Source organism: Phaenicophaeus curvirostris, chromosome 2 (genome assembly GCF_032191515.1).
Source record: "Phaenicophaeus curvirostris isolate KB17595 chromosome 2, BPBGC_Pcur_1.0, whole genome shotgun sequence".
NCBI lineage: Eukaryota > Metazoa > Chordata > Aves > Cuculiformes > Cuculidae > Phaenicophaeus > Phaenicophaeus curvirostris.
In genome coordinates this window covers 90952385-90980253 of record NC_091393.1, presented here as the reverse complement: position 1 = coordinate 90980253, position 27869 = coordinate 90952385, and the positions used below count along the sequence as shown (strand labels likewise).

The 27869-nt window shown below is 39.9% G+C and overlaps 1 protein-coding gene across 2 annotated transcripts in view; it reads right to left on the bottom strand.

Annotated features, from left to right (window-relative positions):
- KCNH1 (potassium voltage-gated channel subfamily H member 1) overlaps window positions 1-27869 on the bottom strand; it is a 192464-nt gene that overhangs the window by 155557 nt on the left and 9038 nt on the right. For both annotated transcript variants that reach the window (XM_069852852.1, XM_069852851.1), the window contains exons 2-4: window positions 18299-18422; window positions 17947-18053; window positions 7617-7745 (exon numbers count right to left, since the gene is read on the bottom strand). In XM_069852852.1, coding sequence (XP_069708953.1) covers window positions 7617-7745; window positions 17947-18053; window positions 18299-18321 — 259 coding nt within the window. In that variant the 5' untranslated portion in view covers window positions 18322-18422. The remainder of the gene's footprint in view (window positions 1-7616; window positions 7746-17946; window positions 18054-18298; window positions 18423-27869) is intronic.

Genomic DNA, 27869 nt, shown 5'->3' with positions numbered 1-27869 from the left:
AAAATACTATCAGGTATTTTGAATGCATCCTTGCTTAACATCTCACTTTGATGGAGTCTGCAGGAACATATTTTGTAATTCGAGATGTGAGTACAGCAAATAAGGAAATTACATGGATCCAGTATCGAACAAGATCTTCCAGGGCAGACCTGAAAAGAAAGCTTAGCGTTTTCTCCTTTATGAATATGTAAAATTGTGCATTTATTAAAGGGAAGGATCAAATTCATCACGTCTCCAAAACCAAGAATAAAACTGAATATCTCCTCATGCCTTAAAGCACATTTTAAAGCAACTCTGTCACCAGTAATGTAATTTTAATAGTAGAATCAGCCATCGCTTGCAAGCAGTATTCAGCAAGAAGACTGAATGATTTCCATCCAGGAAGCCAGAACTTTCATCGTAAACCCATGTGAGATTAGCTACTATACTAAAGGACTATTTCTTAGAGAAACAAATCAACATGACAGAACTTCAAGCAAGGTCAAATAGTATCTCTTATAAACTCAACACAAAGCATTTCATTTCTCATAATACATTTTCATGGAAGGTGGTGGGCTTTGCTGGGTTTGGTGTTTTTTTTGTTTGGTCAGGTTTTTTTAAGGTACATTTATAAATGTGTATTCTTTCTCTACTGCACATGAAGAAATCCAACTACAATTGATAGGCTGAGGCTTGAAGGCCACACTACCTCCTGACTACTGAATCACAGAAGCATAGAATGTCCTGAGTTGGTATAGACTCATAAGGATCATTGGGCTCAACTCCTGTCCCTGCACAGGACAACCCCAAAACTCACACCATGTGTCTGAAGGAATTGCTCAAATGCTTCTTGAATAGTCAGACTTGTGCTATGACTATTTCCAAACAGATCAGGAAAAACCATTCATAATGGCTAATCTTAGAATCATAGAATCATAGAATATCTTGAATGGATATAAATCAGACTGGACTTTGTAAAGCCAACTCAGCTTCAGCAATTTATACCAACCAAAAATTTTGCTCTCACGGAATCACAGAATCATAGAATCATAGAATAACCAGGTTGGAAGAGACCCACTGGATCATCGAGTCCAACCACTCCTATCAAACACTAAACCATGCCCCTTAGCACCTCGTCCACCCATGCCTTAAACACCTCCAGGGAAGGTGAATCAACCACCTCCCTGGGCAGCCTGTTCCAGTTCCCAGTGACGCTTTCTGTGAAGAATTTTTTCCTAATGTCTAGCCTAAACCTCCCCTGGCGGAGCTTGAGGCCATTCCCTCTTGTCCTGTCCCCTGTCACTTGGGAGAAGAGGCCAGCTCCCTCCTCCCTACAACCTCCTTTCAGGTAGTTGTAGAGAGCAATGACGTCTCCCCTCAGCCTCCTCTTCTCCTAAACTAGTTTAGGCTGGAAGGGATCTTAAAGATCACTCAGTTCCAGCACCCCTGCCACAGGCAGGGACATGCCTCTAGATCAGGCTGCCCAAGGCCCCATCCAATCTGGCCCTGAACACGTCCAGGGATGGGGCAGCCACAGCTTCCCTGGGCAACCTATGCCAGTGCCTCACCACTCATGGTGAAGAAATCCTTCCCTATGTCTAGTCTAAATCTGCCCTTCTCCAGTTTATACCTATTGCCCCTTGTCCTATCACTACAAGCCTTTGTACACAGTTCCTCCCCAGCTTTCTTGTAGACCCTTCAGGTACTGGAAGGTCGCTATAAGATCTCCTTGGAGACTTCTCTTCTCCAGGCTGAACAACCCAAACTCTCTCAGCCTGTCCTCATATCAAAGGTGCTCCAGCCCTCTGATCTTCCTTGTAGCGCTCCTCTGGACCCGTTCCAACAGCTCCATCTCCTTCTTATGTTGAGAATTCCAGAACTGGACACAGTGCTCCAGATGAGGTCTCACAGGAGTGGAATAGAGGGGCAGAATCACCTCCTCAACCTGCCGGCTGAAGCAATCAGGTGTGCAAGTTGTGGTGCAACTTGCAAGCCAGCGCTACTACGTTTCCTTGCTGTTTGACAGGACCTCGGGGGAGGGCTATCAGCACCCGTCTATTTCCAGCAATGTAACCCCAGACTGAGGAGGAGCTGATGCTGTTCCAAGAGGACACACAGACACAACCGCCCCGTTTTCCAGCCCCTCGGCGCTGACCATGGTGCTGAAGCGTCTGCAGCCCAACGGGGTTCGTTCGCAAGCAGCAGCCCTGGCAACGCCCTGGAAAGATGACAAGAGTTCGAGCTTCACAAGGGAATTCGAAATCAGTCTGTCTTGCCAGACACATGATGTTTTTAAGGCCAGCTAACACAGACAGCTCCTTTTACCAACTCAAACTAGACTGACGGGTACGGCATTTTCCTGGAAGATTCCAAATTTTGTTCAAAATCTGAGAAAAAAAAAAACTTCAGAGTGTCTGTATTTTCTTCCTGCCATTAAGTTTCCTAAGAATTGGGCCATTCAGACACACCAGAGAGGGGAAGAAAAGAAAGCTCTTCACCTGAGCTTTCTTGCACAAAAGCACTGCCAGGCATCTCTGTGGCATTGTTTGTGGCTATAAATGCTGAGCACCTTTGGGTACCTTCTCTTCCCAAGAGTCATCTTTTGAAAGGTACATCTTTAACCCATTCCTGTCCTCAACATCCCCAAAAAGCACCTCTCCTGTCCTGCATGTTGCAAATGTCATTTCCGGGTGCATAAATCGTAAAATGAACTCTTTCCATGAACGTGATCTCTCTTAACACATACTCTATGTTCTGATCTAAAAACAATCTAACTATATAAGTAAGAGGTCATGTTAAGAGGCAGGGCTTTTTCCCTCGGCTTTTTGAACCTGTGCTGACCTGAAAATGACAGGTTGGAAGCAAACATCCTAACTCTCTCCATATACCGGATACAATACATGGAACTCAGTTTGGAATTACATATGCCATTACGAGATTAATGCCTAAAACCAGGCACTGAATCATTGTGCAAGTGTCCCAGGTATATGAATCTCAGCTTTAGGACAGAATACTTATCTTCTTGCATTGCCTCTTGGGGTATTTTGGGGGGAGGGAAGGAGGAGAGGGGTTTTGTTGTGGATTGGTTTTTTTTAGGGAGTGTTGTCTGGTTTTCTTTGTTTGGTTTGGTGGGTTTGTTTTAGTCCCTACAACAGGGACAAAAACTGTTCCCTGAGCTTTTTTTCATGAGGAAACATGACAATGAATTACAATGAATTACATCTTTGTGATGTGATGTTTACCTCATCAAGACTTCTCTTCTTTATGGGATGAAGTTTCATTTAACTATTTCCTTAAGTTGAAGAAATCATTTTTCTGTATTTTGAGGTGAGCATGATTGACTGGTATTCAGTCCACAACAATATTTATTATTTATTTGTAGGTGGTTATTTATTTCCTACCACTCTCTTCCATTTGATTATGATTACTCATAAATTTAGTCTTCAGTAACTGTGTCAGTTACAGAACCCTTGTTATTAAGTTGCTGATCCATGACCTACGCTATCCCTAGAGTTACAACAAGGAGCCTGCTAGAGAACAAGTTCATTTGTTCATACATCTATTGCTCACACAGAACTGCACCACTGAGAGTAAATGAGGATTCTAGCAGTTCTTGCCTCCACTCAAATCACCTTTGTTTTCTTACATATCAAAGATCACTGCTTACATCCATCATGCCTCTCTGCAGTCTTAATGCTCCTTCCCTTTGAAAGTTCATGACTAAAACTGTCTTATTTTTCCATCTGGACTGGAGAAGCATACCAAAGATTTTTAATATACTCACCACTTCCCCTTCATTTGCTTCCTTTTTTAAGAAAAACATTTCATCTAGACGAAAGTAGAGTATAACTTAATGGAAATATTTCAAACATTGGCTCTGCTCATATAAATACATGTTTAAAAACAGAACAAAAACAGCAACTGAAAAAAAAACCAGACACAAAAGGGAAAAATGGAAACATTTGGAGTTTTCCCTGAATTAAGATGGAGGCAGCAATTAAAATTTTACTTTTTGTGTAGACCTGCTTGTGTTGCAAAGGACAGCTTGGCTGCAAAACAAAACAGAGCTGCTTATGCAGAGGAGATGAGAACTGATGACTGCTACAAAGCACAGAAGGTTACAATAGCTAGAAGGCTAACAAACATTCTCCTACGTGATTCAGTGATGCTGAATTTGATCCCCTTTTTGTATAAAAACGAAAGTATCAAAACCTAAAATCAGGATTCAAAGCATCATTTCCAAACTTATAAAGCAGCATAGATGCATCTTCTGAATACATTCACATTGTATTCATACATGCAACACCTGTTCAGGCAAACTTCTTCCTAGCTACTCAGAGTGCAGGCACAGATTCTATTTGTTTTCATAAAGTGATGTATTCTACTTTATACTCTATTCTCAAACATCTCATACTTGGTGTGTTGAATCTCAAACCAAAAGAGACATACAGAAAAAATGTATGAAGTCCAAATATAGCATATACTCTAAGCATATACTTCAGCTAAGAAGGTGACCTATCACTTCACAAGCCAAATTTAGCTGTGCTATAGCTTGATTTTGCCTGCTTCTTCTATTCAAATAAACCTATTTTTTCCTGATATTTTTAAAGGGACAAGCATACAAGGAAGAGTGGAAACAGGCCACTTAAAAGTATTATATCAACATCACTCACACACTATTTTTAAGATGTTTTATTTAGAATGCACTATTTTTAAAGCTGCTGCATTTAAAAGCAAATTTAGTTAACTTCTATGTAAGTCATAAAATAAACATCTTCTAAATTATCTGACTGAATTAACAAAGAGACTGCAATTAGAAATCTAATTTTTACATGACCAGAAATATTTTTTGGTTTACCTCTTCTAATGTCTGATATTACTAACAAAAAAAATATGAAACAAAAATGGAACTAGGACCTTGATTTGTCTATTTCACCTTCAGATAAAAAGATGTAAAAGATGTCTATTCATTTTTGTGTACAAGTCAAACACTTGTCATTAGAGCACAACACTTCACCCCAGGAATCACTACTACATCATTTGCAGCTGAACAATCATGCTTGTAATTGCCAGCAGGTGACAGAAATCTAAGATATACCACAGCTAAGCAGGTGTAGTCTGACAGATTAGTTGCTCTTTAAATTGACCGTGTTCTCATTCTACAAAATATTTTTCTCTGGATAGATATATAGCATTGATTTTGAAAAACTCAAATATTTTATGCTATGCCACTACGCAAATAGCAAATATGGTAATAAAATACCTGCATTTGCAGGCAGCCTGTTGCATATTAAATGGTCACATGCACAGGAAATCAATTTCAAATATAAACACAGTAAAAGAAAAGTAGTTGATATGTTGAAGGTGAAAGATGGAAAAGTAATTCATTTAAAAATCACTTTCCAGTTCTTTCACTTAAACAATAACTATCTAAGTTCACAGTTTCAGGTTTTCAGATTGAGAGTTCATTTGGTTTTAGAAAATGAGAAACATTCCTGTGAAAACTGCTATCCTTCAAAAGCACACCACAAAATTCCCATGTAATGTTGTATACAGCGCAAAGAATACATGTCTTCAAAGCTCAGGTCTGTAAAAGCAATGATTCTCAGAAGAAGCTAACACAATTTTACCATTTTCAGATCTTCCAGAAATGTTTTTCCCCTCCATGAATCCTACAGCCTACTGGAGACAACTGTCTGACACTCCATACCTGCCTTTTTTCCTCCTCACAGTATAAAATAGAACAAATATTAAAAGACATGGTCATGCATATAAAATTCTTTACTTGCTTGGCAAAGCAGCTCTTCTTTTCCAAGAAACTACACATCTAGACATCAAGCGACTGATACAGTATCAACTCCCAAGATGTACACGAGGAAATTCCAAAGCTAGGCTATAGCAAGTAACTTGCAGAAGAAAGGCAGGTGTAGCGACTAAATTAAGGTTTAGAATAGAATGTGCAGTTTTATTGATATCATGTTTGATATGTGTATACAGCGACAGAGGACTCTTTACCAGCATGAAGCTGATGCTGCTTCATTCATTGTAGGAGATTCAGAAACAATATTTGGAAGACTCATTTAGTGCATGAGCTTTCATACGTAAAGCCACAGCACATGGAGTACAGAGCTGTCAGTGAGTGACCTCTAAATTAGCTCAGTTCTTCTGGTCATCCTACAGCTTTTGGTAGTCACTTAGCCAGTTTCCATGAGACAGATGAAGAAATTTTCTTTATCATCATAGCTACTTTACAAGTTGGTGTACTTATTTACTGCTTATATTGCTTTATAGAACTGCTAAGAATTACCATGATCATTGTAAAAATAGCATGATTTCAAGATGCAAAGATTTTCTTAAAAAGTTAGTGTTCTCTCCTCCAACATACTTGTCTTGAAAACAAAAAAGTTAGTTGAAAGTGAAGGACAAATTCTTTTCACAAGAGTGTCTATCACTACCACATTAAAGCCTTCTGTGAAAGCAAAGGGAAAAGACACAGCTACCACCCTTCTCTAGAAGTCCTGCTTATCAACTAAGTGAAGTAAAGTCCTTCCCTCCCAGCAAACAGATAAGAGCCAGCTTCACTGCATCATGGTCATTTATCTTTGCTGTCAGTCCTCAGCAGCATACAATGAAGACAGGTTAAAAATGGCATTAAAAAGAGAAAAAAATAACCACATAGCTTGGAAGAGGGTATGTTTTGTCAAGGTTGTATTTCGTTTTTCATGGTAACAGGTGTTTCCACTTTGAGAAACTACATTTTTAAAGAATAACATTTTAGGCATAAAAATAAATCAGTTCACCTTCACAGTAAGTTTCCTGTTTAATTTAATAGTACAAATATTATTAAATACTACAAAAACGCAAACAACAGAACATACGTGTTTTTTTACCCCACTAGAGATGCAAGTCTGTAATTCTCCATATGGGTACAAAAAGTCTGTTTCTGACAGGACCTGAACCTGAGTGCAAGTTTATGCTGCTGTCACAGCTAATTCTGCATCCAGGTTACACTCAGCAAAGGGTTAAGAGCAAAACACAGCAATGCTACTTCACTCACCAGGATAACTTAAATCTGATTCAAATTAAGATGATGGGATTCTCTTCACATATGTTAAAGGAAACTAGTCCAGAACTTTAATTTAGGAAATCCCATAACAATGGTAAATTACATCAAGACAGGGAGAAAGAAATTATTCAGATCTTTGCTAGACTTAGACAGGGTTAATTCCTCAGTTTTTGCATACAGTGTCAGGCATAATTTGTACAGGGCCCAAAATCCTTCAGTTACCTTTAACATTAAAGAGGCTGTTTAGCAACATTGAGGCTGTTTAGCAACACTGTGACTCCTTCAAGGCTACACTGCATTGTTGACTAACAATGAATCTAAAAGGAAGAGCAAGTACACTTTGCTTCTTGAAGCACTCGGGGGTTTCACTAGCAATACCAGTGCAGGCCAGAGCCAATTCCTTTAAGTAAATAGCGACCATTTCTTCCACCAACGCAGATCCTGGTGGCAAAGCTACAAGCTATTTTAACATCTGATTCTTTGGCTTTGGTATTTAAAGGACTTCAGCTCTTTTAAGACCAGGGCAAATAAACTGAAGAAGCATAAATATATAATTGTGAAAAAGACAAACCTTTACATGAATCATCCTCAATGGGCTGCTTGAAAGCCGTTATGTCATTGAAAGTGCAAAGAAATAAAACCACTTTATCCTGCTCATTTCGAATTGGAGCAATTTTCACAAAGAACCAGACAGGTGTTCCTGTAAACAAACATATCAAAAAGTTGGTCAGTGGTAGGCAGAACAGTAAATGTGCTAGTTTAGATGATTACACTTCAAAATCAGTCATTTGTAAATGTTACTTTAATGTTGGGGTTTTTGCAAACACCTATTAGAAAAAATGACAAAGTAGCTGACAAGACTGTTAGTTCAGTTCTCTACTCTGCTTCTGATTAGCTTTTTGATCTTCAGGAATCCCACGCTCTTTCTGGTCTTCATCTGCAAAGTGAATACTTCAACTTATTAAGTAATTTGTGATCCCCTGAAAAAAGGGCAAAGGGTAAAGGGTGCATGCAACAGAATCTCAGTAGTTCTGTGCAAGACTTGAGAACAGGCTAACGGTGCCTAGATCACGACCATGATACAGAGTCTCAACTCAAGAGCACATCCGGTTTGGTTGACCTTATATTTCTCAGCAAACAGGGAGGACCATCCCATACCCACAACATTAGCCTATGCTAAGTTTCAAGAGCCATGCTCTGTGACCTCTGGTCTAGCCTGCAAATTCTCCCACCCAAATTACCTTTTGGCTTGCCTTGTCCTAAGCCTGCTTGCAATCACTCTAGTGTGACGCAAGACTCCACTGAATTCAGGAGAGAACAAGCCATCAGGACCAAATCACGGGCAGTGGATGGGAGTAAGTTTCCCAACTAACTACTGCAGTAGACGAGCTACTAAGGAAAACTGCTTGAGAGATTAGAGCCTGCACATCATAGAAAAAGATCATCCCAGATAACGACCCTTCAGATGCTGCTGTCAATTTTCCTTGACATCTATCCACACAGATCACCTTGAGGAGGGAAGCTGTCAATCAACCCTGCCTTTCTAGATTTCTGTCAGTTCTGCTGGGGCTGCTGAAAAGACCCTAGTGACAGCAATGAAGTTACACGTAACAAGACTGTCTACCACTCTTGTTTCATAGGAGTCACCATGCTGATTTTAGCGATGTGTATAAGCTGACTGGAAGGCTCTGAAAAAAGCAACTGGGTCCCGTATGTCATAACAGGGCCTGCTTGATGGCACCATTTTTAAGTCTTCAGTCTTAACTTCAGACATAAAAAAAAATGACTACTAAAACTGTGAGGTACATAGCAATGAGGAGATTCCAGGGTCACCATGCCTGGGCCTGCAGGGAGCTTCATTTTTGTACATGAGTTTTCAGATTGTCCTTACATCCTCAATGACAATGAAAAAACTCACCACTTTGCAGGCATAAGTAGTAAGAGTCAAGGAGAGGATTCGGGCTTGCTTGCTTTAAAAAGCCAGACTAAACAGCACCACATGATTTTTGTCATGCATGTAGGAAAGCCTTATTTAGGAAGAGTGACCTTAGAAGACTATTTATTTCCTTTCTCAATCACAGGACCCTTCTATAGGCTAGAAATCAGATTCTCCTTCACTCAAATTGTTCAGTATTTCAATACAAGTACTATATGGTATATTTCATGTAATAGTTATAACAAGAGCCACTTGTGCTTCCTTACTGTCTAAGGGTCACAAGGAAACCTCAAGTAGTTCACAAATTACTGTTCAGCAAAGCAAACAAATGCAGCTTTTTTTACAACTAGGTTCATATAACAGATGTTGTTGCTACCAGTGTCTCACCTGACTGTTTCCTAGTTTCTGTGCTTAGCAATCTTTTCTGGCCACAGAAAGCCAGGATATCTCAAAGACCCATGGACAACTTCCATAAATGAAGTTCAACTCAGAAGGCTCCCACTGTGTCTGCATAGCACAGGCAGTTTCAAACCCTGGCTGAGATTCCACGCCATATGTACAGCCACCCCTATAAACAGCAGGGTATGCGATGCATGCAGGCCTCAGCTAAAAAGGAGAGAAATCCAGATGGAATCACTGATTACCATTACTCGAGCATCCTTGTATGGCAGAAGTATTCAGGGGTCAATATATATATATATATAAAATAAAGATTTAGCATTTCTGAACAATCATTTCCAATAAAGTATGAGCAAACAAAAATGCTAAATGCAAGAAAAGATTCAGTAAGGTGACTGTGCCAGTAAAATCATCACTAACTTGCTAATGAGCTTAGAAGATGCTGCCACAAAGCAGCCAACAGCAAGACAGTAACACTTTTCACACTACCCTTTCTCAGGAACCCCTAAAATTGCCTATCTCCATTTCTTCTTGACTGCTTGGTTTTCCCCATCTTCACATGTGAACTATTCCGAGGTTGATCAAATCTGTATCTTGCTTTTTACACAGACTCCTTGGTAACTAATTGAACTTTATTTCACCTACTTCAACACCCTTCACTAACAATGCAACTCCTTAATCACACAGGATCTCCAGCTACAGCCTTGCTTTTTGATCTCCATCTACATGCAACTACTTTTTTATCAGGGATTTTTTTCCCCTCCTCAAACTCACTTTGTATTGTTTTGCTATTTCAAGTTGCATTCATTCTGCTGTGGGCTGCTTATAACATTAACCCTCATAGCACTGAGGCTGCATTACACACACAGCTTTATCTCTGCCTCTCACAGCCATAAAAACTTATTACTCTGCTTTTGAAGATGCTGTACACATCACAGAAACAGAAATGATGCAGTTCACCTTCTCATTCTGGCTATTTATTAGACGCATGTTGTCATCATCTTTTTATGATTATGGTATGAAACATTGTTGCAAGATTTTTCTAACATGTTCTGGATGCAGCAAGAGGAAAGACTTTTCCTGATAACCTGTAGAAGGCTGCTGCTGCAGGACCAGGAGCTTATATCAGCAGGGTTCTTACTTTCTGACTCCCTTGACTTCCAATCCCCTGCTGCATTATTTATAGTAAAAAGGAAAACAAATCACTGTTTTACCTAGAACCAAGTGTAGAACCTAGTTATGTGCCCCACAGCAAATGAGAAGAGCCAGATATCCTTGATAGCTAAAAGTAGGTGGGTTTCATGACTGTCACTGTTTGGCACCCTTATAATTTCCAGAGAGTCAGTGTGCCACAAACTCAGTGTATTCCAGGGCAGAACAGAAAATCAAGGTGGCATAGGTGGTCTGCATAAATCACCTTTCCGTTTCGGTCCTACACAGTAACACAGCAACAGCAGAAATAAGTAGACAGAAAATTCTGTCAGGCCATGTATCTGCCTCCACAACATTATTCAGTATTTTTCCCTGCAGTGTTTTCCCCATCATCTTGTCAGTCTCTTTCATGAATAGTAGACAAGTGAATATAAAAATACAACCATGAGGTTAGTGCTCACAGTGCTGGGTTACATGGGCTTTCCACAGCGCTCTGTAACCAGGAGCTTATTCATAGCAGAACTAGGATCTAAGCTGTGGGAACACTCTGAAAGGCTCAGACAAGATGTGGCTGTGCTCAGCTTTTTTCCTGCATACTAGTTTAATTAACATTAGAATTTTACTTTTCAAACATTAAACAGTTTATTTAACTATTAAACAGGAAAGCTTAAAGTATAAACCACTTATAAATCAGGTCGGAAACTAGAGTTCCAACCTCCTACAGGCAGCCCTCATACTCTTGGTGTCAAAGCGGATGTCCTGGCTCAACTAGACAATCACTACTGGCAAAAGGCACAAATAAGACCATTCTAATGAAAAATGTCATTTAGATTCAGCCTATGGGTTATTCAGGCAGTGAAACTGCACCATGTTTCAGAGTTCTCACAGCAAAACAAGAGTAACTCTCCCATATGCCCCCAGTCTGCATTGATGTACAGCCATGCAGAAACTGTTTACCAGTGTTTCCAACAATACATCTACTTTCATTTACATTTTGTGTTCAGTCCTGGCAAACTCTCCCGCTGGTGAAATTCAATGATAATGCCAATGCACAAACAAAGAAGTAAACACTTGTGAGCCACGTTGGCTTCTGTTAGATTTGGAATCAACACTGGAGGAATCCAGAGTTTATCTAATGGCATAGGACCAATCCTGCTAGAAAAGGGAATGTCACTTCAAAGCTGGTAGAGAAGCAGCATGAAAAACAGAGAAGAAACTAAAATCTACCATGAACTTCTGACAGTAGCTGTAGGACGAGCCTATCTTGTGACACTAAAGTTATGTAGCTAATTCCAGAATTAACAGATGCAGCTATCAATAGTCTACACTGGCCTGAGCACAGAACTTACTGTGGCTTTAAAGGCAAGACAATTTTAAGAGCTGTGATTCAAATCCCAAGTCTTCTCCAGACTAACATACAGTAAATGTCTCCACACCTTGTAATTTCCCATCTGTAACACAAACACTATCTCTTTCCTGGTCTTGTGTGTTTCAACTGTGTTATGTTCAGCCCCTTGCTGAGCCGGAACACCTCTCCTTTAGTTTTCCCTCCTGTCAAACAGAAATAGGCTATAATGAAAATCAAAACCACCGTCTAAATATGCTCTTTCTGTATCCCTTGAAACATTTAACCAGTTCAGCTGTTTTTCAGACCTACAAAAAGGGCATTGTTTAAATAAAACTGCATTATGCACTTTTTATTTCCACAAAGTAAAATCAAATTTGTTTATAAATACGACAAAAAAAACACATTTTGACAATTTGGCTGACATCTTCACTGCCCTTAATGAATGGAGCAAGTCTCCTCAAAGCAACACAACCCCTGCATTGCTTGATAACGTCTCAAACCGTCATCAGACAGGTATTGCCCTGGAGGTAAAGAGTCAAGCAGTGTGGAAATGGAGTACGTACTGTGTCTCCACCAATTCCTACATACAGTGATGCAGACAGCAGGACTTCAGTTATATAAAGAGCAGAGCTGACCAGCAGAGCCACCCCTTTTGAGGTTTCACTTATGCCTAGGTACTTAGTATGACATTGTTTCTCTCTATCCCACACAGATCAAACAGTTTGTCCAGTATCAAATTAGCAAACCAGCTGATGATGTCTGATCAAGAAGGGTTGCGCAAGCCACTATACCCACACAGACTTTAACTAGCAGCACAGAGGAGCCCGAGACATTTGACCATGCAAGACAAAGAGCAAAATTTTTCCTACATACTCTACCTTCTAGCATACAGTGTGCACTGAATGAGAACAAACTAACTCAGTATGTGGCCCACCCCTCTGTGCCAATACCAATAGAGCTTAAAATACATTTCCAGCACTTTAAAAGCTGTTACCTGCACGTTTTCTCCATCTGGTGCTGCTATGCTCTGGCAGCTAATGCTTCTAAAGGTCAGATCTTTACATGCTAAGATAAGGAAAATCAATTTCAGTCCCCAAAGGTGGACTCACTACACACAAGGGTTATCCTACGACATTGAAACAACACAAAGGTTCAGCACACACTCTTGTACTGCAGCAGTGTTGATACGGTTTACCTGATTATGAGTTCTCTGAAGAACAGAAAGTGAATACAAGGAAGGGGAAGACACAGAGAAGCCTTGAAATCTTTCCATTTACCCCAGATAAAACATTTAAGGATTACTACTGGGTAGTCTTACTGTTCTGCGTATGCTTGAGGAGATGACAGCAGGTCTTGCTTAACCACACATTTGAAGATGACAAGATCAATAGGAATTATCAGTTTTGTGAATCCAAAATACTTAGATTTGACCTTGCTGGAAATCACTGAGCTCATGCAGATGGACTTCACAGAAGAGGAGATGCAGGCATGCATACCGCTTGATAAATATGGAGCTGGATTTCAATGGGAGGCTCAGGAGGATACAGGCGACTTTACTTCAACATTCTTACTCTCTCCTGCTTCTGGCTCTATGCAATAATATGGTATAGCAAAGGTTTCCAACGGGAGACAGCAGAGGCACAGTACACACAAAATATAAATGGCTTTAAAAGGTTTTATCCAGTAACAGTTATGAGAAACTCTCCCTAGTGATGGTCAATCACAGGTCCACCACCCTGAAGTGACTTTAGCTCTCTATAAAATACAATGGGGGTGTTTGTCTGTTTTTGACCTGTGTAGAAAGCACTGGTCCCCAAAGACAAGTGCAAGTAGAATTTGTCAAATCACTATTTTGAGCTTATTTGACATTCTTTAATATCTAAAGCCTTCTAATACACTGTGGGGATTAGTGCATGTGTTAAAAAAAAGTTAACAAACAAAAAAACTCCACACAGATATTCCTAATATAATTTTTTTTAAACAGACAATCACCCAGAAAACCAGAGAAGTGAATCCCAGAACAAACTGAAAATTAATTCCTGCCTTTGGGACTCTCACCATAATGTATGTACTCAGAGAAGAGTTTTCGTTTATCCACATCACTTTGCAGTGAGCAAAATAATTACGTACAGACAAACCTTTGGCTGCTGCCATTCCACTGGCCCCACCTGTAGAAACCTCTGAGGAAAATAAATACAAAAATAAATAAATGTGTCTTATCTCTCTCTGCGGAATATAAACAATGAGAATGTTTTTGCTCAGACAGGGGATGCTTGAACACTCAGTAACTCTTCATATATTTTAGTTTTGAAGAGTCTAGCCCACTTCAGATATTTTTTCCACTGAAGCAGATGAAGTACGGCATAGAAAAGTTGGTTAGATTTCAAAAGGACACCACCTCTTCAGAGGCAGACAGAAGCAAATAAATTTATATTCTTAAAAAAATTTACTTCAGTAATAAGGGAAGAAAGCACATCTAGAAGTCTGCTTTTGCACTGCTTGTAGCACAGACCTATGTTGTAGATGGAAAAGTAGGCAATGAAAATCCAAGTTTAATTTACTCAGCCATTTTAATTTATGAGGCTGACTATGAAGTATAAAAACCTAACAAATGGCTGTCAAAGTCTCATAAGAGGTTAGATGTTTAAGCTGCATCAGTTCAAATAAGCTAAGATATGACTAAGACTAGAGACAAAATATTTCCTAATACATTAGGCCATATCCTTCCATGGTGCAAGTTAACATAACTCCACTGATTTCAATAAGATTTAGCAATGTTTTGATTTTCCCATACAAAAATAAACAAGAATTCAAGCATGACTGTACACTCACATCTAATCAAACAATGGAGCTGAAGCTCTCGCATGAAATTACTGTCAACCTGTCTGTTGTCATTTTAACAGCCCAGATTAAAGAAAGCTTTCACTTAGTCTTCTCCCAGGTATGACCATAAATTCCCACTGAATGGAATAGGAAGGCATCAGAGCAACAATGACAAAGATCTGGTGGTCATGCACCTGCTTGCTCCAATTGTTTCCAACTAGACCAAAAGAGCTCTGCGTTTCTAAGCAGCAATATTTCCAGAGACTAACAATGATCGTCAACATATTTGCTAAGTAATCAAGGGCCTAAGCCAAAGGAATCATCAAATCTGTTTCACATCTTACCTTCAAGTTCTAAAAAACAGGGAGGATAGTCACTTTTGGGTGGGGGGAGGGCTGGACAGAGAAAGGGGAGGCTGGGGTATGGCCAGACAGAGAAAGGGGAGGCTAGGGTAGGGCCAGAAGCCATAAATACAAACATGATGAAGGCAGATTTTATTATTCTGAACCACAGCCAATGTTGTTTCTAGAGCTGATACTGTGAATTGCAATGAAGCTGGTGGATATACTGCACCTATCAACATCTGGATGGGGTATTCTTATCAGGCAACCAAGTAAATACTAGCACCCACCATGGAGAGTGCCATGTCAGAAAAAAAAGCATAATGCTTCTAGTAGCATTATTAAATGCCTCTATCTATTCTTGACATGTCTAATGCAAGATCAGGACATAACTGTTACTCAGAGAAAGAGGGATGACTTTTGCTCCTTAAGATACAAGACGTAGACTGATCTGCACTAGCAACAACGTAGCTAACTTGAAATTCCTGCCTTGTTTTCCTTTTTTATTTTTCCTGAAAGGACACAGGTTGTATTGTTAAAATAGCTAGAAGTACATTAAATGTGCAGACTGTGGAAAATGTACCGATTATTGAACAACACAAAAATGAAACAAAAATTTGCTATTTATCATGATTGTTAGTTTACTGGCAGGGAGTGGGCAGGTAAAGAGCAACAAAAAATATTTCCTAATTTCCTAATTCCTCAACTAGAGACATGGAAAAAAAAGAAACAAAGAGCAGAGAAAAAAAGATGCCTAACAAAATTCAGGGTCCCTTCCAAAACCCTCAGACTGAGAGTAGGTTGAAAAAAATCATGTTTATTGCCCAAGCAGGCAACTGCCACAGTTGCAGGCAGAGGTAGGGTGACCACAAAGGACAGACTACTTAACATTCTGGCTGCTAAGTAACTGGTAAACTAGACAGTGCTTTTCTATGATGTGGCTTATTCTGAGAAAAAGCTCCAGGACATCCTCTTTTTGGTATTTTTCAGCTACAACTCTCTATTATTTATTTATTTTAGTGTTATTAAACAGTCTTGGTAACAGTAATTAACGCACTTTTAAAGCTACAAATCTAACAAACCCAAGAGCACGGTGTTCTGTTAAACTTAAAAGCAAGCTCTGTGCTTTCCTTCTTCCCATGCCTGTGACCCTCACTGCACACAGCAGAACCATCACAGCTCTGCCTTTTGGCATGTCACACCACACAGCTTCTGCACAGCTGGACTTTGTTCTGGGCCGCCTCTCCTCAGGGAAGTGCACAGCAGGGCAGGAAACATTCCCCACTCCACAGTTACCTTGCTTTAATTCCGCGTAAAAGACAGAGGCCCCAGGCTCTACTACAGGCCATATGCTGCAGCAATGACAGAAGAGTTGCTGCATAGCCTTTTGGTGCCAAATCACTGTTAACTAAGAGAGAATTCCAGACCCTCCTGGATCCCATGACTGCAGCTTATTTACTTGGCTTTGGATGCATAGATGTGAGCTGCATATGGTCCCTATGGCCACTAACTGAGATAGGAACAGAAATCAGCTTTAAAAAATAGGTAGAAATAGGAGGCAGGTAACACTAGAAGAAAAGAAGCAAAAAGAAAGGCCATTCAGATAGCACATCCAGCTTTTCCAAGGAGCTGGACCAGCAAAGCTGTGCTCCAGAAGAGCCTTAAGCAATGGCACTGTGTCAGATGTCATGATGCTTTCAGCAAGCTAAAAAGACAAGAAAGATACTGGAAGAGAGACGAAGCAAAAAAATCTCTCAAGGATTTTGTTATTTTCTCTGAAAGACAACAAAAAACAATTCCATGTATTTTGGCACCACCACTTCTTAGAATGACAAATTAATTCAAACAGAAAACAAGCAGCTCCATACATCCACAGGTCAGTACTAGCTTTTAGCTTTTGTGAAATACCTGTGGTTCTCTTACCAAACTCCATCAGTACTAGCTAGTCATTTCAACAGAAACACCAATAGTTCACACATACAGATAGATTGGATAACCTTTCCCCAGAAAACTGGCCTTTCTAACAAGAAACAAAGCAGCAATGAGGTTAACTGTCAAAAATTAACATCACAGCAGTTTATGATATATTTTCTGGTTAAAGTCCCCCACGGCCTCTAACATAGAACTGATCAAATTGATCATCACAGCAGTAATGGGAAGGAGCTGCTAGCAGGGTTCTTCTGCATCCTGTACACAGACACTACCAGTTTCATGATTAGAAAGCAAAACTGTTAAGACCAAAATAAGTTACAGAATGTAGACTGTCAGCTTAACATTTAGCCAGGCTGAAGACCTCCATGTATTTACACTTCAGGTGACATTAAGTACATGAAAATAACTGTGCCATGTAGTGCACAGTAGATGGGGCAACGAGTTTTGGCCAAGCAGTTCATCTGCTGACAGGTGCAGTTACAGACAGACTAAAATTCCTAGGAAAAAAATCATATCTCAATTAAGGAATTTTTGTCCAAAATGAAAGACAGTTTCATCCAAAAACGTCAGAAGTAATTTAGCTTCTAAATCAAAAGATGGGTTCTTCTAATTCCAAAACTACAGTTAAATACTGGCTTTGCCATATCAAATCTTCAAAGATTGAAAAAGTATGCTTTCCATAATAGAAACCATTTGCACAAACCTAACATATATTATAATTTCTGATGGAATCTTGAGTGTTGTCTTAAAGCATCACACATAAATTGCTCTAAATGTCAGAACAAATTAGAAAGCTTCATCTCTCTCTCCCTGAGTGACTTTCATCCCTAATGTTCTCATTTCTCCCTTGTAGATGAACTGGTAGAACTGAGGCTTATTTAGCCCTAGATAAAGCATTGTCCTCCAGGCTGACAGACTTGCCTTACTCTATAATTTAAAACAACTTTACACACCTATATCAACTACTTACTGTTCTTCTTGTACATCAAGATTTCGAAGGAGTTCATCTCATAGTTCTCAAATGTTTGCCGGACCTTGTCAATTGTATCTTTGTCTGTCAGCTCGCCATACATAAAACTGCAAATAAAGTGAGAAATTAAAGTCAGATACTAGACAAAGACACAAAGCCATCTATTTACAGTGTGAAAAGGACCTATTTAGAAATAGCCCTCCTTGATTTTGTTTCACCTGGAAAGCATATTTGACAGATGCAGCCCTAGGAGAAAAAAGACAAAACTGGAATAAACAGATTACTTGTCTCCTCAAGCAACAAGCACAACACTACAAGCTATTTAACAGAAAATGAATCTGTTCTCAAATACCTGCAGGTGCTGCTTTTTTGCATAACTTCTGCTCTGTGATATCCTGATAGCTTGCAAAATCCATCGTTGCTGTAGACAATGGGCCAATCCACTATCTGGGCATTACCCAAGACAAAATTAGTATCTGTTTGAAAGAGGACATCAGTTAGACATTAGACAAGGCTATGGCTGTATTAAAGGAAATACTCATTTTAGGACCCAATCCCAACTGCTTCAGTGCCTGCACAGTTTTTCCCAAATACTATTTCCACTGCAGTCAACAGGATTATTCCTGGTTTTAATTTTAAGTAAATTCTTCCTTTAAAAAATAGGTTGATTTCTCATGCAAAGAATGTAGTTTATGCAAATAATGTTCAGGCAGGTAAAAATCATCTCATGACTAGCAGTAGATTCACCAAACTGTTTCCCTCTGTGCCACAAGCACTGATCCACCATGACACTCAGTATGAACGTGAAGCCTCCCACACACAGCCAAAACAGCACGAGTGATATTTCTCCTCTCTGAACGTAGACACAGTGGCTCCTCTTGACACTGTCTTCAAAGCTGACCACACAAGCTCAAATACTTCTTGTGTGATGTGTTCAGCACAGCACTCCAGACTAGACACCGGACAATTAGGGTTAGTACTCAGACCAGTAGAAAGAAATTTTTGTTTGCTGTACAAGCCAGGAGATTCTATTAGTAAGGAGAAAAAAAAATCCTGAGTGGGATTCACACCTCCATTCTTATCGGATCCATGCAAGCTACTCTTTTTTTATGATTGTGACCTCGTTCAAATGAGGAACATACTCAATGCTGGACCAAGACACTGCTTTATTCTGCTGCTTTGGCTCTTGTGCAGTCAACCAACTACACCTGGGTCAAGACAGACAGCAGTGCTGCTGCTTGGGCACTGGGAGACAGGAGAAGGCAGTGGCTCCTTTCACAGCTGCAAAGATCCCTGGCCTTTAAAAGACTAAGCAGCCATATGAGATTAAAAAACATACACACTTAAGGGGAGCTTTTAAGGGACTCCACTACGCTGTCTCCTTTTCAGGATTTACTCCCAGCTGCTCAGAGATACATAGCCGTCATTCACGGTTCCTGCAACCAAGAGATACAAACAAGATATTCTACCTATTAATTGCAAAGAGTTTTGTGTGTGTTAACTTCCCCTTTCAAAATCTTTTGTCCCGTTGCAAACTTCAAGTGGATTTAAATAAAACATTCCTGTAGCTATCTAAATCCACTGCCCAATCCCATGACCATGATCGAGTGTATCTTTATACACTCCTTAGAATGAAATACACCAGTAGTATAACTTCAGGACATTTTAACTGCTTTGTTTCACACAGCCTCTTTTAAATACCATGGGTTTTGCTTGGTCGAAGAACTTTGTTCCAAAAACAATACATGTCTTTTACCCCTTCCTATGAACAAGTGCGCCAAGTCATTTCTAATTGCTAAAGCAAGCGCTTTTGAGTGTCTGTTACAGACACTGCATTGCACTGTCTTAGGATGTTTTTAAATTTACATCAGGAAGTACAAAAAATGACCAAAAAAAAAAATGCAGATACAAATGTTAGGCCAGCTCCTGCTCTGATCTAAATGGGATTATTTCATGTACACATTCCTTCACCACCTCCCCTTCTCAAAAGATAACTTGCCCTTCTCTCCTCTTCCTCAAGAGCTCCTTAATGAACTTCTATCAACTTAAGCAGTGACCTTCCTTTCCCACTTAAACCTCAACATTGTCTTTGCACAAATAATCTCTTTTTTATTCAAAGCTATATAGGGCACTTTTCTGATGACCATTACTGTGCAAATCCTACTTTTTTCCAGCCTTACAATGCTTCTGTGAGGGAGGACAGCACTCCTATCCCCTTTTTACAGATAAAATCAAAGCACTAAATCCACAAGGGGATTTAAGCACCAAAAGGTGAGACTGCTACAGCTCAGCCCCTAGATGCCCAGCTCTCAAAAACTTGGAAGTTGGAAGCACCATGGGTAGTCTCGGCAAGTCAGAAACAAAAAATACTAGCACAGCAAATTGAAACCTGCCCAGGTTAAACTATAGAAAACAATGAAAAAAGTGGATATCTTAAGGTGTTTGTTTCCCCCCTTTCCTATATTACATATGGTACCAAATATTTTAACACAAACCCAGTTCCCATAGACAATACTCGAGAATCTTAGCCACTATTGCAGGAACTAAAGAATCACATTTACATTTGCCTGCCTTTTGGCTCAATGAGGCCTGATTTTTTTGGACTGGTAGTTTCCAAAGGACACTTAGAGAACATGCAAATATTTCCCTATCCCCTGACAGTCTAGCACCTTGGATGTTCTTCTATGAGATGTGCGGCTACCTGAGGGCAGTGAAAGCTCAATCTTAATTTAAACTCCTAAATGACCATTCTAACCATCAAGCTGCCAAAGAGAACAGATGCCAACATCCTCGCCACGTGAGTTTTGAAATCAGTGTGACTTGGCTGTATTTTATGCATCCCTACTAGGTAGCCCTGTTTGCCTATATTGGTGGAGTCTCTCAGGGAGGCAGAGGTAGAATACTTCATCAAAGAAATCAGGTTGGGTTTAGATGTGAGTTACAACCAAGCTAAGAGATCTTCAGGCACACACAAAGCTTTAAAGGCAAAAACTTGGCCATCTATCAATTCAAATAGCAAGTCAGAGGTTTTGGTGAGCCCACTGTTTTATAAGTGTGTCTCATTTCTAGCTAGTCACCACTTTGTGCATCTTTACTCTTCTTTCATCCAGGCTACATAGCTTACAAAGACACACAAAGTGAATACTGAAGTTGGATTCATTCTCCGAAGTCGGACTCATTCTCCGAAGTCAACACCACACCCCTGATTCATCTTTGGGCTTGCTCCTCCAGCTCCACTGCCACACTTATTTAGTGCTTACCTTGGGTGATCCCTAGATCCAAAACCAATGCCCTGCATGGATCAGTTCTTGGGAACTCTCCATATAGCCAAAAGTCTGCAGAGAAGCCATTGGTCCTGGCGAACACAACAGATGAGAGAAACTGTAGTGCAGCACCATCCAAACTGCCAGGCCAGAAAAGAGGTTTCCAACCCACCACCTTCTGCCAGCTTTCCTTAGGAGGTTACCAGGCTCAGGGTGATCAGTTCCTTTGATCCTGATGTTGTTCCAAAGAGAGAGACAACCTGCATTGGTGGTTTCTAAACCTCCTGTATCCACCTATTTTATTTTTTTCCAAACCTGCTGTGCCCTAAGAGAGTGGTCACAGAGTGGGCTCTTTGCATCAGCAAAGAAAGAGGCTGGGAGAAAAACAGGAATTTCTTTCCAGTTACTCAGTGCTCTTCCCAGATCTATTTAAAGACAAAACGACAACACAAAAGCAGTTCTGTGCCTATGCAGAGAACACATCTGCATTTCTTCAGAAGGAGTGTCTCAGACAATGGTGTTTTGCCTGTGTGAACACTGGCAAGACACAGCATAAAATAAGGACTCCCACTACTAACTCCCCTGCATAGTTTATTCTGACAGATAACTGGGAGGTATAAGGGCTGTTCTCATTGCTATCATTTACATTCAATTGCATTGACGTCCTTGACAATGTGCTGCTTGGAGACAGCTCATAATCTGTTAAACAATTGTTCCTAGGATAACAAAATATTAAATAACATCCACCGCGGCAAATATTGCCTCTCCGTCTGCAGGGACATGGGGTCCCGGAGGCCAGAAAACAGCTGTGGCTTCGTTGCACAACAAGCACGAGGGATGCTCTAGCGTGCACTTTGAGCATCACAGGGCAAAGCCTCTCGGGGACTCTCAAGTTGGTCAACAAGGCCAGGAAAGGAGTTGGTCAGAGGAAGACCATGAAGAAATCCACTGTCAAATTCTCTCCAAAGACAGAAGGTAAAATGTACATGTGTTAGCTACAGTACTAAAACTATTTAGTGACTTGAGACACATCTTTGAAAGGACTCAAAGGACTCCTTTCCCTAACAGGAAATCAATTTCTATCACGGTCTCAATTGGGTTAGCAGTACTGTCTGGCCCAAGGAGAAGCTGTAAGCATTGCCTGCCCTTCTTACCCGCTCCAAGAAGAACTAAGCTAGAAACTGCACAGGGAAGACCTGGGGTTCTGGCTTGTGCTGCACAGAGCACATCATGCAGAAACACGTATAAGAACTGAGTAGCATCTCAAATGCAGCACAGTTACTTGCCTAAGTTGGGCAGGCTCCCATCAAAAGGGTCTGCAGTACTGGTGACTTTGTGAAGTGCCCCACTTCATATTTTCTAGCCTGTATTTCCCAAAAGTTCTGCTCACTGCAGTATATCCTCACATCAGTCTTTACACACTCAAATGTCAGACCCGTTTTGTATTATCACTTTAAACTAGACACAGCTGCTTTAAAGCAACAAGAAAAACATTTTAACTCCTTCCAAACCATAAGAATGGATTTTGCTCAGTCACTGAAACCAGTACATTCCTCCACTCACAAAATACACCATCAGAAAACATTTTTCTAAATAACAGTGATCATTTCACAACAGTGACAGTAAGTCTCTAGAACACTCAGCTTCACCAGAACTACCTTATCTACTGAATGTTGATGTTACATTTACTACTATGCCCAACCAAAGCTCAAACCTCCAAAAAATGTGAGGTCAAGAAGCACCTCACAGATACGTATATGGTCAGGACTAGCTGACTGAGGTGAGGTCACCTGCTAGAAAGAGTTTGGAGCAAATTACTGAAGAGCTTCCTCGCCACCATAGCACCCATAGCATCCCCAGCCTCTCCTCCAAGGTGGACCTTGTCAAACCAAGCCCCTCACCTCTTTCCAGAGGCCAGTACAAAAGTCCTGTGTTCCCTGCCTCTTCAGTGACACGTGGGCTCTGTTCCAGGACACACTGGTCAGAGACCAGCAGCCAAACATGCTCCCACGCATGTTCCTACACTGCTGCCTGCACAGAGGAAGCACACAGAGGAAGCTGACCAAGAGGAAAACTCTGATCAGTGAGTTGTAGCACAGGTCTTGGGAACAACAGAGGCTGGTGCTCACTGTGCTTTCAGATTTGTCTGTCAAAGCCCCCCACAAGTATGCTCAGGGTGGTGCAGTGCACAACTGTAATTTAAATATATTAATATATTTTCCCACAGTCACCACACAAACACAAAACTCAAGAGGTTTACTCCTATTTTATTCCCCTCTTAACAAAAGGGGAATTGGGCTCACTGTGGTGAGAAGACCTGTTGCTCACCAAACTTGCTCATTCTCCCATCAGTCTCCAACAGATCAGAAATTGCCTCCTCATTCCAGACCACAGCCTTCATCACGTTGGGTGAGGACACAACCGTGGTTATTGAGAATAGCATGTCTCTTTTTATCTTGTCTCAAACTCCTCCCATGGATCTTCAGTAGTGCAAAACTAGATCTCCAGTATTACAAAGTACAAACTACCATAGCAGAACTAAAAGAACTTCTTAGTAAACAGGCTTCTTACCCTACCTGTGGTCACTGGGGTTAGCAGTGGGGGATATTGTTCCATTAGCTGGGCATAAAGCAGCACAGGTGCTATGTCACCGCCAGCAAAAGAAGTGTGCATAGGCAAAAATCATGTGCAGCTGTCATGACTAAAGACAGTATCATACAGTCTGAGTAAAAGACACAGATGTGTTTCTAAAAAATTCAAGTATTTACAAACTTGTGACTTTGCATAATTTGGATATGGTTTCATTTTTGGTAAGGAACCAAACAGAACATTTTTTACAAGGAGCCTGTCAAAATTACTACAGTCAAACAGCTCATATCATGCTTTTGCTTTAACAGTCTGCATAGGATAGGTATGTATGAATTTTTGCTCATGTTTAGACTTAGCTTTGAAAAGAAGTAAAAGCATTTAGTCACACTGATTAATTCCATTGTTCAAATGTAACTTCTGAGATCAAAATATGGCCCTAAATCTGTACAAATAAGTCAAACTGAATTTCAAGCACCCATTCAATCCTTTCTTTGCATACACAGGATTCAAGGCTCGCACTTCAGGTAGGAAAGACGCAGGAACTAACCAAATTTTCATCTCAACAGAAGAGCTGTAACTGTATTCAAAGCAAGTACAGAACTGCTCAAAGAACTGAAAGACTATTCACATGGTAGAATAAAAGTATTAAGACAAAACTCTGCTCTTCCACCCACACCCTCCCATAGAAGTCCATGGTGCTACATAGATACACACATCTACTCAGTATTTCTTTATATTCATTTCTAGAGTGGGAGTCCATTAATTTTTAAATATCCCATTGAACAACTTGATCACTCTATAGAATAAAGATATAGCAGACTAAAAATTGTACATCCTTAATACCAAGACCAAATTATTTTAAGCCATAGGCTCACTCTAATACAAAGCAACATAAAACCTTATAGATAGGTTCATTTTGGCTTACATGTGTTATGAAAGTCTTATATAACTATTTATTTTACAGAAACAGAAATTGATTTAAAAGCTCCTTGGCTGCTACAGCATTAACACAATCCACTAAAAGCAGGCATTTCATGCTTTATTCAAACATGACTTACACTGTCATGTGTACTGCAGAGCACAGGCTGAAAAGAATTACTAAAAAATGTATTTCATCATACTTATCACAGATAACAAAAGAGACAATAAGTTAAAAAAAAACTTCAAGTGACTCAGTTTGAGTCATGACAGAAAATTAATGGCAATTTCAGCCAGCAATATAGATTAAAACTACTGGTTCCATCTTAACATTTGTTATTTTGCATTGTTACAGAAAACACTTCACAGTAAATCCCTACCATGAGAAAAGTTAAAATTCAAAACAAAATATCCTTCCAACACTAGTAGCTGTAAAATCTTCATAATTACCTGTATTGTTAAAAAATACAACAAATTAGTGCAGAACAATGGAACAAGAATGGCTGAAATTGAAAGTGCACAGAAGCTGTCATATGTATTTTATGCATACCATCCTTCTTCACCTGTCCCTGAAGCACTGTCCATACTGAGAAATTAAATTTTTTTCAAAAAGGCATTCAGACAAACGTCAGATAATTCTAGAAACTAGAAAGCTCGTCAGCTATAAAAGCCATATGCAAAACCACTGTTTAGCAGTGAGACTTCACCATTTAATTGGGCAGGGTTTTTTCCCACCCCATCTGATCTTAAAAGAAATCCAGGAAAAATCATATTTTAGTTGCACTGATTATATATGGGTCTTCCATCACTTTAAAGAAGCCATGATTTACTGATTACAGCTATAGCCATCAAAAGCCTTAAGAGCATTTGACAAGACCTAACGGCTCACTTTTTACTAAGAGTTACAAAAACGCATTAACAAATTCTCCAATGAAAGGTTTCGTTAAGATTTGTTTTATGATCTTGTTCTAGGATTTAATTCAGAAATGGACTGATACATTGAATTATCACAGTGGAACTTCTTGAGCTTTCAGAACATTAATTTTAAAATACATTATCTATCATAAGTGTTGTATGTCTTTTTCTTACTATCAATAAAAGCCATTTTAAGGAGATCAGGTTGTACATTAAGTGCATAAAGATGAACACACAAAACTAGAACCTTCTGGCCTAGCAAAGCCAGCAAAAAAAAAAAAATTATATTCAACGCAAAAAAAAACCTGTTAATAGTGAATAGATATTTTGATGTACTGACCAATGGTATGAAAAACACAGATCAAAATAAAAGCATCCCCACAGTTGTTAATTTAGAAAATAAGGAAGATTGTTTCATTCTCAGTTTAGGAACATGTCCTTAACGTGGAACCTACAAGTCGTCCCCTTGTGGTTTTGGAAACTCTGCAGCTTATGTGGCAAAATGCCTTGTTTTAATCAGTGCCAACAGACAGACCTATGCTCACGAACTTCACTCAGCCAAAAGTGATTTTACAGGAAATCTTGAACAAACTGGGTCTTGGCAGGATTAGACCCAAAAGGGTACAGACTCAAGTTCAACCACTGGATGCCAGATTTGTAGATCAGAACATTCACTTTGCCTTGCACAGGGCAAGCCATAGTGATGGGAAGAGAAAACCTTCTATACATACAGCACCATCCTATTACTAATTTAGCAGGTTTCCATGCACTTTTTGCAAGGTGTGGCTCTGGTTAAGAGCTTCCAATACAAAAGAAGAGACACATTCTTCAGACCAGAGCCCTCTATTCCATTACATTTGCTTATCTTATGCTGACATTAACCATTCCCCTCACCTCTGAAGTCCAGAAGGTGGACGAGCAGCATGGAGCAGAAATCCTCCTGCATATCTGCCACAGACTTCCAAGTCAGGCCATTTGGGATCTTTAAGAATTAGGACAGCTTAACCCAAACATTGCACCTCATGAGGAGTACCTCAATATTGCTCTTCCCTGTGCACAGTTAACTTTCTCCTTTTCATTACTTTCACATGTAAACCAGTCACTAAAATGCATTTCCCTAATCAACAGAAACTCACTAGATGGGACTAGGATGAGATTTACCTGTAGCACATGGCTTCTGAGATGGTCCTCTGCAAATAACAAATTTCACCCAGTTTTGCCTTAAGATTCATTAAAAACTATGGGAATTAATGAATCGTCAGGAAACTAAACGTATTCTATCAAAAGGAAATAGAAAAGCATACTCCACCCCAAAAATGTGCATGCTAATTTCAATGACAACAAGAAAATACTTTCTTGACGAGTGATGCTATTTACCAGAAGTGTTGCATTAGTACGAGGTACCTGAGTGGTGCCCAGGACCTGAATATCCTTGGCATATCACATATGGAAGAGTGACGCAGAGCTTGTCACGTTTATATATATATATACATATACATATATATATACACACATGTTCCCTACCAACATAACAACTCAGTAGTCTGAAAGTGATCGGAGCCTCGATACCCAAGTTCATAAGCCCTGCCTTTGGGGAAGCACATCTGTACTGCTTCTGGACTCAAATCGCTTTAGCCACAGCCACATCTGTCTCTCCGTACCATGCTGCTCACTGCTTTAGTTTTTAGAAGCAAGGCAGGCAGGGCCAGGCTGCAGCAGACACAGCACTGTCAGGTTAAGGATCCTTTACAAATATTTCCTTTAAATTAACATTTTATTCAAGTGCAAAAGCATGAAATAAAACTCACTTCAGTTCTTCATTCTCTGTTAGTTTCTTTTGCACTTCTCTCTGGCTGAACACAAAAGAAAGGTCCTTCAGTTTCAGAGCTGTTTATAATAAAGTTAATTTCTCTCCTAGGTCTCAGGCAATGGTACAAGGTTAGCATGCCCAGGTTGCAGAAAGTTTACTGTACAGCAATTTCACAGTCTCCAATGGAAGTAATGTCATAAATCATGGAAATGTCTTTTATTTTCAGGATTTGTGTCTGAAGGTGCTTTTTCTTTCCTTCTACGGGGAACTCACTGCATTCTCCATCAAAGGGTGCAGGTTTGCTTCCATACCTGATGTTGCCTTAGGATGTTCCCAGGGGTTTTAGTGGAAGCAAGACTAAATCCACACAACTCTTATGCCCTGTAACCTCCGCTTCTTCCAGCCTCCTTGTTTTGTCAATAAATCAG